The 17,185-nt window shown below is 37.9% G+C and overlaps 1 protein-coding gene across 2 annotated transcripts in view; it reads right to left on the minus strand.

The window, feature by feature from the left end:
- LOC124365749 (A disintegrin and metalloproteinase with thrombospondin motifs 12-like) overlaps positions 1 to 17,185 on the minus strand; it is a 121,397-nt gene that overhangs the window by 24,590 nt on the left and 79,622 nt on the right. For both annotated transcript variants that reach the window (XM_046821741.1, XM_046821742.1), the window contains exons 5-8: positions 11,817 to 11,988; positions 6,864 to 7,078; positions 3,773 to 3,862; positions 257 to 378 (exon numbers count right to left, since the gene is read on the minus strand). In XM_046821741.1, the coding sequence (XP_046677697.1) occupies positions 257 to 378; positions 3,773 to 3,862; positions 6,864 to 7,078; positions 11,817 to 11,988 (599 nt within the window). The remainder of the gene's footprint in view (positions 1 to 256; positions 379 to 3,772; positions 3,863 to 6,863; positions 7,079 to 11,816; positions 11,989 to 17,185) is intronic.

Here is a 17,185-nt window from a genome sequence, read left to right on the forward strand (position 1 = left end):
AGGTATTATGCTTTAAATTATATTGAAAAAAGTTTATTGCTAGTACATAATTTTACCGTCCACCCCTTCATTTCACTGTTCACCAGCTTGCACTAGCAGTGACAAAATCCTAGGCAGAACAATTTGACTGCTTCCACTGTTAAATTTAACTGCTACTTGGATTTCACTGTTTCACTGTAGCTGTTTTCACTGATCCAAACAAGTAACAGGTACACCCAACACTAACGTTATGTGATGGAGGAAATGAAGCCGTTACCTTGTGACGAGGATGGCGACATCGTGGTGCTGAGGATCTTTATCCGAAGAAGGGTTCTGTGCTTGTTGCCAACGACAGAAGCTGTCCAGAGCACGGTCTGCATTGATCGTGATGTTTAGTCCCTAGAGCATCAATAAAACATAATATACACCATTTACCATATATAATTTTTTTTGGATATATAGGGTGAGTTAAATGTATGGATACCTCATAGTAACTTTTTCACAACTGTACCTAGAAAAACCAAACTCAGCATACATCTGTAGGGTACAAAACTACACTTTTCAGTTGGTATCAAGAACGTAACCAAGAAAAACTTTTTTGGGAGGGGGGTCCAGACAACTGATATTTACCCGTAGTGGACAGAGAGTAACACCCCATTTTGTTCCTTAAAAAGTTCTTGACCCATTTCTTTGTTGAGAACAATCTTTCAGCAGTAAATGTCAGCAATATTGAATTATTTAATTAATAATAGTAATCGTTTCCTAAAAAAGTAATTGAAAATTTTTGGGGAGGTCTAGACCCCTTGAACTTCCTCACTGGCTACATCCTTGGTTAGTATCAAAAGATCTCCAAAATGCCAAATTTAGGATCCAACTTAAAAGTTTTTAGTAAAGGTCTTAAGAGTAAAACTTAGAGGTCACTATCTCAAGCCACTACAAAATGGCGGCTAATTCAAATTTTAAATCAGAAAATATAATGAATTTTAGTATTTGTTGTTTAATGTTGATCAAACCCACAATAATATTGGTAGCAAGCTTGGACTTAACCTGAAATACGAAGGTTTGTATTTACTTCACAGGAATTGTATTACTTTGTTGATAGTGTCCACAAAGTGAAGAAACTTTATTTCCAATTGTAAAATGTATTTGACCACCTGTATAGTAAAAAAATCATTCAAACGAGTTTAAAAGTTATAATCTTGTTTATAACTTGTTATTTTTAACAATTTAGGTGTAAGGAAGTTTTAATTAGTCACCACCATTTTGTACTGACAAGATAGCATCTAATGTTTTACTGTTAATCAAGGATGTAGCCAGCGGGGGATAAAAGAGGTCCGGACCCCCCCAAATTTTCAATTACCTTTTTAGTAAACGATTATTATTATTGAAATAATTCAGTATTACTTACATGTACTGCTGAAAGATCGTCCTCAATAAGAAAACTGTCAAGAACTTTTTAAGGAACAAAATGGGGCCTTACTCTCTGTCTAGTACAGGAAAATATCAGTTGTCTGAACCCTCACAAAAATTTTTTCCAGGCTACGTTTCTGCTGTAAATTTTTTGTTATAAGATCTTTTAAAATGATGTGTAACTTGACGGGGATTCAAATTTAAAGAATTTTGGGTTGGGTACGAAATCTGGTATTTCGAGGGCAGGATCAATCTTGTGATACTAATTGAAAAGTACAATTTTGTATCCTAAAGACGATATACTGAGTTCAGATTTTCTAGGTGCGGTGGTTAAAAAAGTAAATACGTTAGCCACACTTTTTATTCACTCTGTATATATTCAAAACTAAATATACATGCGAATATGTTAAATTAAGACGGAAATGTAAATAAGACTCTCAAAGAAAACAGAATATGTGGTAAGAACTGTCCTTATTTGAAAATTTATAGTAGTGTAGTCCTTATTTATAGAATTTAGTTTGTGTTGTATACAAGCTACATACAACAAAACACGAACATAATCAACATGTTGCAAACATTTACATTTCGATTTTCAGATGCAAGAAATCTATCATCACAAAGCAAAAACACATCTCGTAATATGCAACTTTATGCAAAATATAAAAATAGATTTCATAATTTGCATGTATATAATGAAAAAATACAGATTTGGTGTTGAATCCCTTCGTCACAGAGCACTAAATATGCAGATAATGAACAATACTTATTTTATCAAGTGAAAATACAAAGTTACAATCTTGCAGAAGTTAGCATATTTACTCTATACACGGTTATTTTGAAGGAAAAATATTGCCGAAATTTATTTTTAGAGCGTAATCATACAAGTAACATGAGATGGAAACGAGCTTTACATGTAACGGAGACGTGTGGACGCCAAGTAAAAATGCACCAATGGTTTTTACAATAACTTTGAGAAACTGCACCTGATAACCAATGATTGACAATTCAGCTTGTTTAACAATGGTCCGATTTAGATCTTTATTGACTAAGGTAATTATATTCCCAAGCTAGAAGTGGAATGTAATTTCAAGTTTAAAACGTGAGCACTGCAAGGCTTTGAAGTAAAAGCGGCCTGGCGCCACTTGGGTGTTGATGTGGATCAAAGGGAAGATAAACATCAACAGTTCAGCCGCTAGAGAAACTTATTAAATCCGGAAACAAATAGTGAATATACTGTAGCTCAGAGATATTTATGGACTGGCTGCACATCGCTTAGCTTGCGAAGGATAATTATACAATTTTCCTTAACCTAGCATCTACAGTGCACCCTTACTTTTCATTTGGGACATTTGTTGATTAGCATGGGATTAGCATCGAAGCAACTCAAGGGAGAGTCGTCTTATTGTGAGTTCGCATGTGCACTTATTATGGCAGCTCTTTCAAAAATCACAAATTTAAGTTTTCCCCTTTTACAACAGTTTTAATCAAAAATTGAAAAACCGAAACAAAATCACGTTTCCTCTAAAAATATAAATAACTCTTTTCGACCCAAATGTGTATACGTACATTTATTATAGGCACTGTTATTGAGACAATATCTTATAAAGTTTAATTCAGCTGACAATTGTGCTTAAATTATAAAAATTTTTGTACTGTTTCAAATTGTTTCAATTCACACCCGATGGTGTTGCATTTTTGATGTTGAAAGGCCTTGTGCCATGAATTTAAAATTATTGGACAACTGTTAATTTTTTTCAGCAGTAATTTTAATGTGTATTAACATTCTATTATGAACTTTGCTTTAATTATATTCAATATATAAACACAACTTGAATTGTAGTTTTAAGCATTGTTTTTCATAAGTCAAAATGTAAAATTTAAACCTTTAACTGCAATTGTTACTATTTTTTTTACTATTTTCCGACCAAAAATCCATTTTGGATATCCTCAGTGATGAGGAATTCTCTTTGACACTCGGATTTGTGATTAAATTTTAATTTATTTCTAAAGGCAAAGTTTAGTTTTCTTAAACTTTTCTTCAACTACTCTGCAGTCTAGTTGTGAGTCATCATCAGACCTAGTACAATGCGTGTGACAGGCTAGATGGGATAATGAACTAACTGCGTTGGAAAACTGTGCACGGGAAAAATTAAGATGGCACTTACAAATTGTTATCACCTGACAATGGATGCTGTAAACCGCCTTATGGCGTACATGTCTAATTCTATAAGTGTCCGAAAAATTGACATTTGGTGGAATTCGAAGTTCTGAAGCTGCTCTCAAGGAAATTATATTATTCCCATTTTATACCTATTCATTTTGTAATTTAACTGCAGATAAAAACCAATGTTAAATTTTGTCACGATTAAAAAATGTAATTTACCTCTTCCGCGTCATCCTCTATCAGGACTATCTTGACGACAACGATGTTGACAAAGTTCCCGATACTGGGATCTTGGTACAACGCTGACACCTATAAAATATAACATTTTTCAGTCAATGATTAAGCAAGCACCTGGAAGCAGGGAGACCAGACACAAATTCCTAAAAGGAGGACTTATGGGGGTGAAAAGGAGGACATTAAAGCAAAAAGGGCAATATTAAATATTCTTATAAACTTTGCTAAAAACATTTCTTTACAATTTATTATAAAAACGTACATTGTAAAATAGTACAGTATTGCTGGTAATGCAAATAAAAAACTCAAATTTGATTTGTTTTCACTAATAAATCGAAAAATAAAAGGAATTCATATTGTTAAAGTGTATATTTATGGATAAAATCATATGTTTTGACTATTATTTTGTATGTGGCATATTATGATCTAATGAATTACTATTAAAATATTTCTATTTAATATAACTAATTTGAACAAAAATGTTAAAAATTATATTAAGAATAATATTTGTAACATAATTGGAATTAATTAATTTAATTGATTATTTAGATAATAATAAGCTATACTCACATACATATATAAGAAATTATCACTATAACAGAAAAATATATAATGTACTAGCTGTTTCCCGCGGCTCCGCACGCATTTCATAAGCTTTGCCCGTGTATGAGCACTTCTGGGCCAAGTGAGTTAATTTCCAACGCAGATGTAGAGTTTGCTTTATTGCCACGATCAAAAATATCTGTGTATGTGTATGTTTGTATCTTTATAGTCATTGTACACGTACATTGCACTTTATTATAAAGTGGCCTAACACTCAAACTTTAGGTTCATCATAACTTAGCGCCGTCAAATAGTGTTTGGCTATAAAATACACGTAACTGTCTCGTAATTGCAGCTTATAGTGTTCAGGCGCTTTGAAAATTTTTATCTTATGCAGCGCCGCCTGGTAGTGAGTTACATCAATGAACATAGTATATAAACCTTCTACGTGGAGAAATACATATAGATACAAATTTTCATAGTGATCAGCAAAGTAGTTTACGATTCCATAAAGAACAAACACACAAACACACACACACACACACACACACACACGCACACACACACACACACACACACACACACACTCACACACACACACACACACACACACACACACACACACACACACACACACACACACACACACACACACACACATATATATATATATATATTATTATTATTAAAAAAATAATTTATCATTCATAATACATGAATAGAAAATCAAGGGGTAGTAGCACCAGTGCAGCTGAGCGGATAGAAACAACAGTGAGCCAGTGACACAACACTCAACATACAACTGAATCTAACAGCAGTTCACATGCCGTGGCATTACGTGGGCGCTGCAATAATGTTTCATGGCCAATCTTCGGGACTTCGGAAATCGGAAGAATATTTTAACGTGGTGCTATTTGACCATTAAAGTGTTCGCTAAAAAGTCGGACATTTTATATAATTTTCAAAAGCCGGGAGGAAATGTCCTCCTAAAGCCCGGACGTCTGGCCACCCTGCCTGGAAGCGCGAATGTTGAATCGCCACACAAGCTATAGTGACATTCGTAATGTATACTCTGCCACATTTTATTCTCATACAAAACTAAGCAAGCGGCTTCCGATCTTCGATTACCAGTTCTACACGCGTGAACTAACACCGATGTTTTGGCTTATTTGAGCATGAGCATGAAATAATCATTCAATACTAATTCGGTGGGGTGATATTTTTCAATTCGAACCATAACCATTTCTGTGCGTTGGCGCCACGTACAGATAACATCAGTGCCATATACGCTAAACTGCCTTGCTCTCTGTCACATAGTCTTTTCTTTTCTTTAGTAGACGATAAACGCCGCCAGAAACGCTGTGTTTCCGCGCACAACTGAAGGCCCTAGTTTCCGGCACTTTACACGTGGCGCCAGTTTAAAATTTATTAATATCGTATTGATACTGCCAAAAAACTAGGAGTAATTCTATCCACTTTGGTCGTAAATTTCACTCCAATTGCGCAGTTGTTTTAGATCGCAAACGTACAACACAATTGACATGCAGTATAACAGTTTTAATGGGTTAAAAGAACTAATCAAACTGATTTTGTGAGTAGGTATCATAAACAGAGTTTTCTTTAAATGAAATGAAACATGAACAAAATAATATAATAAGGTGAATAAATCATGCCAACAGTGTAAATCAAACAACAAGAGCTGTAGAGAATGTGAATAGTTTATTCGAATTGATTTGACAGCTGATATTTTGAACTGAAAATTACATTGCAGTATAAACCCTCAGCCAATGAAGAACGAGATACTATCTAGCGCTCCTTGCGGCGTAGTACCCAACTAGTGCTCATAGCCGAAGAAGAAGAAACCATAGCACGATCACCGAATGTAAGTTAACCGGGCCTGGTTAAATTACACCATTCTGGATGAAGGACTCACGGCCACACGTTTAATCAAGTAGAAGGGAGAAGTTGCAAAGAAAACACTATGTACACTAGAAGTAGTTTATTCGAGCTGCGATTGTTTGTGTTTAGAGTTTTTCTAAAATTAGATTTCAACGCGCTCTTGCGTTGCAACAGTGTTGATTTGGAAAACTACGGATCAACTTACGATTGCACCTATCTAATGCATAATTTCATGTAGTGCATATTTGGTAAAGGAAGCGTTTTCGACAGCGTAAATTTGATAAAATCAAAATTCGATTTTTAGTGGCGTAAATTTTTATCGAGAATAACTGGTGGCATAACATTTTGGCCTTGACTTCAGGATGTTATTAGTCACGCAGGCTATTTGAACTTGAGATGTTAGGAAATAAAATCTGTTCGAGAAAAAGGAAAAAGGTTAATTGAATTTAATCATGTAAAATTAAAGGAGGAGATTACCACTGGGATGCTTAGAAATGGAATTTCCTCCCTCATAAATTCATCGGAGAAGTATTATTTTGTCAAATGTTTGCACGGTTTTATCAATGATTCCTTTACTGGATATTCAAGACAGATAAGTTAATGGAATAATGTACATAACATCAAAGATACTGACCATATTCATAACGGTGAGGAGGTACATTTCTACGTCGCCGTCCTGATGGAACTCGACCATGGAAGCGTCGGCCACCAGCAGCGTCTCCACGTGGCGCTCCTTGCTGACAGAGCGAGGGGAGCGATGCTTGCCTCTGCGTCTTCCCCGCCCCTGAACCTTGACCTGGCCGGACACTGGTGCCCACTCCAGCTTGGCGGCTGGCAGTCTGGGGGGCTCTGTAACATAGTTATTATTTAGGAACGCAACTTTGGAGGTTCTCTGCAAATTACTACATTTCACAATCACAGAAAAGCGTTATGATGGTCTCGGTGTTTGGATCGATGACGTGGAGGTGGCTTCTGAAAACATTGTTAAGTTCTTGAGTCTGTCTATTGACAGGAATTCGAATATTTCTTCACATATAAACCATGTAGCATAGAAGATGTGTATTGAATCTTTTGTACTGCGTAGACTTGCAAACTTTACAAACACTTATGTTCTTTTTACAACATACTGTACTCAGATTTCCCCATACTTTTCTTATGCTTTGGCAATTTTTGGATCAGAAAGAACGAATTCTAAACGTATTTTATCTTACAAAAGAAGACATTGCGGATTGTTGCTAGAATTTGCCAGAGTCTTGCAAACCAATTTTTTAGAAATTAAAAAATCTGTTTTTTTCTTGTATTAATAAAAATATTGTACACATAATTTGTTTTTAACAGAAAAATAGTATTTTTCAGTCTCATCCCACAATCTTAAATAAAGTCTTAGACACAAGAGTAAACCAAATATTCCTTTCTACACTGCATTTTTTATTTAAATCACCCTTTGTATAATATCATAGTATTATTCAGCACCCTTCCTGACTTATTAAGAACACACACACACACACACACACACACACACACACACACACACACACACACACACACACACACACACACACACACACACACACACACACACACACACACACACAGTTTTAAATAAAAAATTAAGGTATGTTTTTGAGAAAACCTATTTATTCTGTACAGGACTGTCATGAATAGCATGGGCATGTTAGTTACAAATAAATTTAATATTATGTTTGAAAGGTTATTTGACGCAAGGCAATGCAAGTACAGGTTTCATGGCAATAAAGGATATTTGACTTTGAAATACCCACTATTTGAGTACGGTTAAGAAAGATAATGGATACTCAATTTTGTGTTCAAAATACAGCAGTTACCAAGAATTATTGGGGGTTCAGATGTCGTGATTGTTATTTCACTCCAATTTAAGTGTGAGAAAGGGCTAAATTTTATTACATTTTTCATGTTTACCGGATTATCCGAGTCTCTGGATCATCACGTTTCTGAGTTCGAGCCTTTGAATCGTCGAGTTGTGTGCTTCCCGAATCCTTCAATCAAGTCTTCCAACCAATCTTACATGACCTTATAATTCTAGCATTCTGTTAGTCTCCAGTTAATTCCTGCATTTAGGCAATCAAGTATTTGTAGCCTTTAGATACTGGGTTTTAGGGCCCAATGATCCGACGATGTTTCAAGTTCCAGCGATTCATCTGTATCAAGGCTCTTGATTACAGATAGATCGTTTCATACATAGTTTCTTTTAAAGAAAATAGAAGTAACAGTGCAACCAAATCACTGTTTTTTAGTCCTTCAGCTCTGGGACCAGCCCTACTAATTTGTAACATCCTCCAAGCCTATATCCCAGACAGGCTTATTCAACCTAACTAGAAATTTCACACTGGCAGTTCTCTTGAGCCATCAACTGTCCTGCTCTGAGTATCGTTCAGACCTCTGGGTTTTCGGTATTCACAGGACCTACTGTATCATTGGCAGAATATCTCATCTTTAAATATCTGGCTTCTCCGAATATTTTCCTACGGGGTTACAGAATTACAGTCATATATTTTAATCGTACAGTGTTAAGAGACATTAACTCGGCGATATATAATGAGTATGTGACGTGACCGAGAGTAGCAACAGTCAGAATGATGTTTCTAGATAAATATGTCACAGTCATCGTGATTACTCAATCATTGTGTATAATTTATCGTTGTTATGTATAATGAACAAATGTACTAGTCAACGTTGTAAATTAATAACTAAACAATCATTATCCACAATAGCTAACGTGATTAGGCCAAAGTAATTAGGCCTAGGGTTAGGTTAGGTTAGGTTCGCTAGGTCAGCAGATATTTGTATTAATATGCATAATAGTCGAATGAAGTAATAAATAAAGTATGATTAATCACTTTGACCAAATTCAGTCAGATAATATGTATAATGGCTGGATAAAGTGATAAATAGAGCATTCATTATTAATCACTTTGACCAACATTACTAGTTATTTGCATATTGACTAGAATATTACATATAATAGTTGGATGAATTACTTTGGCTGTAATATATATATATATATATATATATATATATATATATATATATATATATATGCTAAGTAAATTGATTATCCAGTAATGTTTTGTGCTCGCTCGTTTACATTGTAACATCTATGGTTCTATAGCTGCACTTTGAATTTTATACAGTGTGAATAAAAAATCAGAACCCAAGCCTCGATTTGTTATAATATTTATGCAAGGAGATATCCTTTAGGTAGAGATGCTATGTGGAAAGGAAGTTACATTTGAGGATTTTGAAATTAGTTTGTGTTCCCCAAAACGCGGGATTTTGGAAGTAACTCAGAAATTTCAAATGTAAATCCCTCTCAAGTGATACCTCATTTTTGAAGAGCAAAAACAAATTTACAGAATGGTGAAAGTCAGAGATCGCTATCTCTTTCCTATCCAAAATAATGCTTGTCAAAATTTTAATGAAGACGTAATTTGGTATAGTAATGTCCCGAGTTAGCAAAACTAGACTTCACCGGAAGTCTCCTCAACCGCAACAGGAGGTCTCGGATGGTGAAAGTCAGAGATCGCTATCTCTTTCCTATCCAAAATAATGCTTGTCAAAATTTTAATGAAGACGTAATTTGGTATAGTAATGTCCCGAGTTAGCAAAACTAGACTTCACCGGAAGTCTCCTCAACCGCAACAGGAGGTCTCGGATGGTGAAAGTCAGAGATCGCTATCTCTTTCCTATCCAAAATAATGCTTGTCAAAATTTTAATGAAGACGTAATTTGGTATAGTAATGTCCCGAGTTAGCAAAACTAGACTTCACCGGAAGTCTCCTCAACCGCAACAGGAGGTCTCGGATGGTGAAAGTCAGAGATCGCTATCTCTTTCCTATCCAAAATAATGCTTGTCAAAATTTTAATGAAGACGTAATTTGGTATAGTAATGTCCCGAGTTGGCAAAACTAGACTTCACCGGAAGTCTCCTCAACCGCAACAGGAGGTCTCGGAAGCGCGCCCCTCCCAAACTCGGAGCAAAGCATAAAAAAACAACCACATGCCACTAGTGGGAAGGGAGACAAAGAGAGACAAAATTTCCCGTACATGATATAATTAATTAGGTGGCAAACATTTTCATACAAAATACAATTAACTGCAGCACCACGGTGCACCGAGTAACTTACAAACTAAATAACAAAAATAAATAGAATTCCAATATTGACAATAACATAATAAATAGAAATTTGACATAAAAATAACATAATAGAATTTAGAAATTTGACATAAATAACATAGTTTCAGGTACGGCATGTAGTAAATATAAATTTTGAACTGTTAATTATTATGAACTGAGGGGAGGGAAAAGGTTGTAGAATTTCTAGGCCCACTATTTAAAAAAAGTAATTTTATTTCAAGTTTCTAGCCAAAAAATAAAAAATATATTTAAAGCCGATTTTCGAGGGAGGCGGGGGCTTAGTTGCCTCCACGAATCAGTGGTACGGCTCAACCTACAAATGCTTGCGGATGTACTGAAAGTACTGTAGCTAGGGCAGCACACACAGTGACACATCGCGCCTACATTGAGCTAAATACCACTGGAGAACGGGTGTGCCATGGATTGCATAAAATAAAAATGCTGGCGTGTAGTTGTATTAAAGGAGACTTGATAAGACAGTCAGCCTAGTAAGCAAAGCCTGGTTAAAACTATGACCTAGAAAGCACCTGCTGGAAATTCAGAACTGAGGAGCTGTTTCTGAGCTACCAAACTCGATTCCTCTGTAGCAAGTATTATTATGGAATTCGTTCAGACTACCTGGATTTTTAGCAACCGACATGGAATACGATAAACTACTACCAATGTTATGTTACGTATTTCTGTTGGAGTATATCAAATGAGATGCCTTGCCTAGTTTTACTTCCAAATCCGTCTGTTTCAAAAACAGTAGGCAGGTCAAAATAAACGCTGTTCCACCAGAGGTGCTGAAGTTTCGTCTAAACCTTCCAAATTTCTGGAAAATATATAATTGAATAACGGAAAGTTTACGTTTTCTCAAAACAATTTCTCAAAATTTTAGCAAAACTGGAATCATTGCTGTGCGCGTGAATGGACCTAAATCAAATGCGGATGAGATTTTATGCAAAACATTGAACTAAAAGTTTGTTTTGTTTTATTGGACATGATTTTTACTCTTTTGATTTGTGTGAATTAACTAAAAGTGAAAAACATGAACCAAAATGTTTTGCAATTAAAAATATATTGACATTTTGACATCAAGCACACTTATACACCTTAAAAACTTATAAACATACAATCTTGACTTGGAATTGATCAATAATATCTCCGAATTCAAGCTCACCCACTGCACAACTCTTTATAAAGAAGGTAAAACAATGGTACACAACTACTGTATCTAACACTACAGGTGGCTTGCACAAGATGACTACTGAAAGGCCTACGTTAGGAAGGGGAGTAAAAAACTTACTGAGTAAAATTGAAATATTCGCAACTAAAACCCTGCGTAACAACTGAAGTGGGCTACAGCAAACGAGAAAAATATAGCTTTCGGTCGTGTCTGCACGTTTATCTTTACTCCAGTAAATAACTTACCTCTTGTTCCACAATTCTTCTCGTGTTTTTTCTTCCTCTTCCTCTTGCGTCGTTTGCGGTGACGGGTGGCGGCGTCTCGACGGAATAGGATATGGGGTCGGCTCGGCGTCTGGGCGCCAACTGCTGCCGGCTCCAGCCAGTACTCCGTGCCGTTCAGCCTCAGGACTCCAGTCTGCAGCATTAGGAAGCATTATGAGGAAGAATCCTACCGAAATACTTTAGGAACATTCCAAAATAATGTTTGTGATACCAACTTTAAAGTCTTATTTCTACATGCAATTGGCAATGAAATTTCCGACACTATTTTACGTCATTAATGGTATTTTTTAAAACCTGTTCTCCATTACGTTAGAATCTCAGTATATACAGCACAGATAAAACCGCTTTTACACAGGATGTGCATACATTTGTAAGTAACGTTCTTGTCGATGACTTTTTGCTTCAGGAAAAAAACAATTGGATACTTTTGTTTTTGCGACTTCTGTTCACGACAAAAGGACGAATATGGAATTTGTGTTTGCAGCAGCATACTTTTGCCTTTTTAGTTTTTTCTGTAAAACTTAAAAATTATTTTTCTTAGCTTGTTTTAAGTTTCCTTGTTAATGTTTATTTACTCGCCAATTTTACTCCACGCACTGTTTTCCTTGTTCTTATCTTTGAACCCGAGTAGATTTTGATTCCAGAGGAATGTAGATAATTTCTTTCTCGACCATTCCCCCTCAATTCCGCTCATTAACAACCACTGCAAGTCTGGCACTGATCCTCGAGGAAGCGGTGGACACCTGAACCAACACCAGCTGATGCGGCGGAAGCAGCCACATAATTTTGAAAGGTGATGGGGGAGTGTCTGCAACACCGGAAAGTACTAAAATTTTTGTAGACAATTTAGAATGTTAAGATAAAAAAAATATACTGAACGCTTCCAGTATTTTGTTAAAACACGCCTGAGTTAAACTCTTACGAGTAGGCAAGAGTGTGGTGATATATGTTTAACAAACTGGTCTGTCTCAACCAGGGAGCTCCGTGAGTTATGTCTGTAAGTATTATCTTTTGCGTAAAATAATACTAGTTATTAACTCTAGATCTTCTTATAAATCTTTATCTTAATAAATAATAAAGTATATAATAAAATCAATTCCATTAATATCATTTAGTTTTTAAATTAAAACCAGCAGCAAGTTGCACGTGATTAATTAAATTAACCCTTCTGGTGAAGCAGTTTTTATTTAATTAATTATTATCTCCACTTAACGCTAATTACTTTGGAGTTGTTTTAGGCGGATTTGTGGTCGACAAATTTTGTGGTGACAACTTCTCTCTCTGTGTCAACATCATTTCGTTGTTATCACTCTTCCGTTAGAAAGAAAGTGTTCAGGGTTAGGGATATATTTTCTACATAAAGTCATGCCAGTTAAAACGTCAATCTATAGTACCATCCCAGGGAGAATCATGTATCAGTCCGTTGTAATAAATAATTATTATCACCCCAGAAAGGCTAATATATTGTTACGAGAATGTTCCAGATAGAACCTGCGATACAAGGGAATGTGACAGAACCACTGACATCCCTTAAAATAACAAAAAGGATAATAGATGAATAGCGTCGTTGGAGAAAGGGTTGGGGCAGTTTATTTATCTGACTGCGCCCCTCCTTACTGAGAGGTGGATGGGCACTGTGATCCTTCTTTAGCAAGATCTGGAACTTGAATGTTCTGCAAGGACCAATAACCTTACAAGGAGCTATAGTGACGCAGCGAGTCAAGGAATTTTAGAAGTGAACTTGTGAAGTGTCAAAATTAGTAGTGAGCCGGTTCAATACCTATATCTCCCCGGCTCATGTGTGTTTTATATAGTGTATGTGTGTGTGGTTTATTGGCTGCAGAGCCCACTGACCATTTGAAGGCGTTTGGCCTTTCCGGGAGAGTGGCGTCAAGACTCTGAGCCGTGGTGTACAAGTTAGGAGTAGCTCCAGTTTAATATTTTGTTTAATTAAGTGTTTGTTAGTTTTGCTGAGCTGTTTTCCTTCTGACATGTGCGGCTAAGTTTACGGCCCCTCACTGATGAGGTCCAGGACATGAGTTGATTTTCTGCTGTCATCTCTCCATCATGCGTGGTCGCAGAGAACCTTCGCTTTTGCGCTCTGCTGAAGGACGGCCACCATGATGGACATTTCTACTAGTCTGTGATACCCTGCTCATATTCTTTATTTATTTGTTATTGTTGCCATTTATATAGTTTATATTTTGTTATTTAATTTTAAGTTAGTTTTAGATATTATTTAGTTATTTCTTGGATTTCATTAGGAGCCCGCCCTTAGCCGAAGGATACCGGGTGGAATTGGCATTTCTTGTTTCAAATTATGGCGTTTCTAATTTTTGTATGCAGGTGCACCTGACGAGGATTGTTTGAGGTATACTACTGCAGGCACTTTTTATTTTTTTTATTTATAGTATATATATTTACCATTTATATTCACTGGATAGGCCTATGCTGTGTCTTAGTAAATGAACCTGAGTATACTGACCACGGTGTTCTTTTTTACCTAGTTTTGTTTTGATCCGGCATCCCGTTGGCCACCATGGGCGCGCGCTTCCCTGATGGTTTGCTGTGGGTGTGCGAGCGGCGATGTTTGGTTTCAATGGTAGCAGAGCGTGGTTTCGATCCACGGACCTCTGGGTTATGGGCCCAGCACGCTTCCAGACTCCTGGATTCTATCTTTCATGATGTCAAATTTAAGTTCGTGTTCAACTATCTGGATGACCTGCTTGTGTACAGTGAGAGTTATGAGGAGCACTTGACTCATCTAGAGGAAGTTCTAACTAGGCTGCGAGAGTCTGGCCTTACCGTCAATCCTGAAAAGGTGAGTTTTGCTCAGCCTGAAGTATCGTTTCTGGGTCATCTTGTCTCTTCTCGAGGTGTTTGTATTGATCCAGAGAGAACCCAGGCAATCAGGGAGTTTCCTCCTCCTAAGGATGCCAAGGGGATTGCCCGTTTTGTGGGAATGATAAATTTTTATCGTCGTTTCATCCCCAATGTTGCTGAAGTGGCGGCCCCTCTGAACTCTCTTAGGAAAAAGGGTGCCAAGTTTGAGTGGGGTGAAGCGCAACAGACTGCTTTTGAGCAGCTGAAAGAGGCAGTGATGCAGCCTCCAGTCTTGGCTATGCCTGATTTCAGTCGTAAGTTCGTCTTGCAAACTGATGCTTCCTCCTTAGCCGTTGCTGCTGTTTTATCGCAAGAAGTAGATGGTATCCGGCAGCCCATAACTTATGCTTCACGCACGTTAACCCCTTGTGAGAAGAAGAGTTGTTCTGTTTATGAGCTGGAATGTTTGGCTGTCGTGTTTGGAATTAATAAGTTCAGGCGTTACCTAGAACATAAAGAATTTTTGTTGGAAACCGACAACCAGGCACTTTCTTGGCTCCTTGCCCACCCCCGTCAGCTCGGGAAGATTGGTCGCTGGGTAGTCCAAATTTCTGCCCTTAAGTTCACAGTGCAGCACGTGCGAGGCACCCAAAATATCATAGCGGACACACTGTCACGCATGTATCACTTACCCAACGACCACCAGAATTTATCAGAGCCGCCATGTTGTGGCGTGCTCCTAGACTTTCCTCTGGCATTTTCGGACATTGTTCCACACCAACTTAAGGATCCCGAGCTGACTGCTATCATCAATGAGCTTAAAAACGGAGGTGCCCACCCTCCTTATTTTCTGTACCGAGGTGCTCTATGCTGCCGTGACAAGCAGCGGAGAAAACCTAAGTTAGTACTGCCAAGCTTTCTTGTACCGATGGTCTTTCAGTATTTTCATTCTTCTCCTGTGGGCGGACATCTAGGAATTCATAAGACCATCGCGAAGATTAGGGATCAGTTCATCTGGAAAGGTATGGACCGGGATATTGCAGCTCGAGTACGTTCTTGTGAACTGTGCTCGCTAAGCAAACCCGCTCAAAATACCAAGTTGGGTCTTTTGTCATCTGAGGTGGCGGAAAAACCTTTGGAGAAGGTTTTCATTGACTATGTTGGGCCTCTCCCGCGTAGCAAGTCCGGAAATAAGTTCCTACTTGTTTGTGTGGATGCCTTCTCCAAGTTTGTTTGGTTCTTCCCATTGCGGAGTGCTACCGCGCAGCTCACGGTGCAAGCACTTCGTAACCATTTTTTTCAACACTTTGGAATCCCCGCCACCTTAGTTTCCGATAATGGTTCACAGTTTGTCTCCAATATCTTTAAAAGAATGTGCTTTGGGCACGGAATCCGCCATGTGACTACTTCCCCTTTCTATCCTCAGCCTTCTCACGCCGAACGGTTTAATCGCAATCTTCGATCTGCTCTCATTGCCTTTCATGCGGAAAATCAGACCACCTGGGATCAACAACTACCTTGGATCCAATTTGCCTTTAATACGGCCCAGCATGAAAGTCACAAGGCGGTACCTTTCGAGTTATTATTTGGCTTTCCGCCAAACAACCCTTTGGCGAACCTTTGGAAAATTAGCGATCTTCTGCCACCTCCTGGTACTCCCAATGTGAAAGCCACTTGGGAGGCAGCCAGGCGGAATCTCATTCGGGCTAGGGAGTTAGTAAGGAGGAAGTACAACCGAGGTCGTATTGCCAATCCCTTCCAGGTGGGGGATCTAGTTTACTGCAAGGCTCACCCAGTCAGTTCGGCTGTGGATAAAAGAGCTGCTAAACTTTGCTACAGGTGGACTGGTCCCCACCGCATCTTGAAGTTTCTGACTCCGGTGACTGCCCGACTGGGAGATCCTCAGTCCGGGAAGATTTTCAGGAAGGCGCACATATCCCATCTGAAGCCTTGCCGGAGTCATCCGTGATTTCTCTTTAGTCTGTGCGGGAGGGTTTTAGGTCCAGAGGCCTGATCACCTCTGCTCTTTCTTCCTGATCAAGGTTCCTGTTTTCTTCTTTGTACCCACGCAACTCTTGGAGTGATTTCTTGCCTCCAACTGGATTTTCTTGGTTTTCCCTTCTGCAGACTTCAGGGTTTCCGGTTTATAATTCTTCAACCATTGGGGGGGAGAGGCATTTCGTTTGGTTCTTCATTTTGAAGAAATTAACAGAGGGGAGTTCCTCCTTTTGGGGGGGGGAGTCTGAGCCGGTTCAATACCTATATCTCCCCGGCTCATGTGTGTTTTATATAGTGTATGTGTGTGTGGTTTATTGGCTGCAGAGCCCACTGACCATTTGAAGGCGTTTGGCCTTTCCGGGAGAGTGGCGTCAAGACTCTGAGCCGTGGTGTACAAGTTAGGAGTAGCTCCAGTTTAATATTTTGTTTAATTAAGTGTTTGTTAGTTTTGCTGAGCTGTTTTCCTTCTGACATGTTCGGCTAAGTTTACGGCCCCTCACTGATGAGGT

This window comes from Homalodisca vitripennis, chromosome 7, assembly GCF_021130785.1.
Source record: "Homalodisca vitripennis isolate AUS2020 chromosome 7, UT_GWSS_2.1, whole genome shotgun sequence".
In the NCBI taxonomy this organism is placed as follows: Eukaryota; Metazoa; Arthropoda; class Insecta; order Hemiptera; family Cicadellidae; genus Homalodisca; species Homalodisca vitripennis.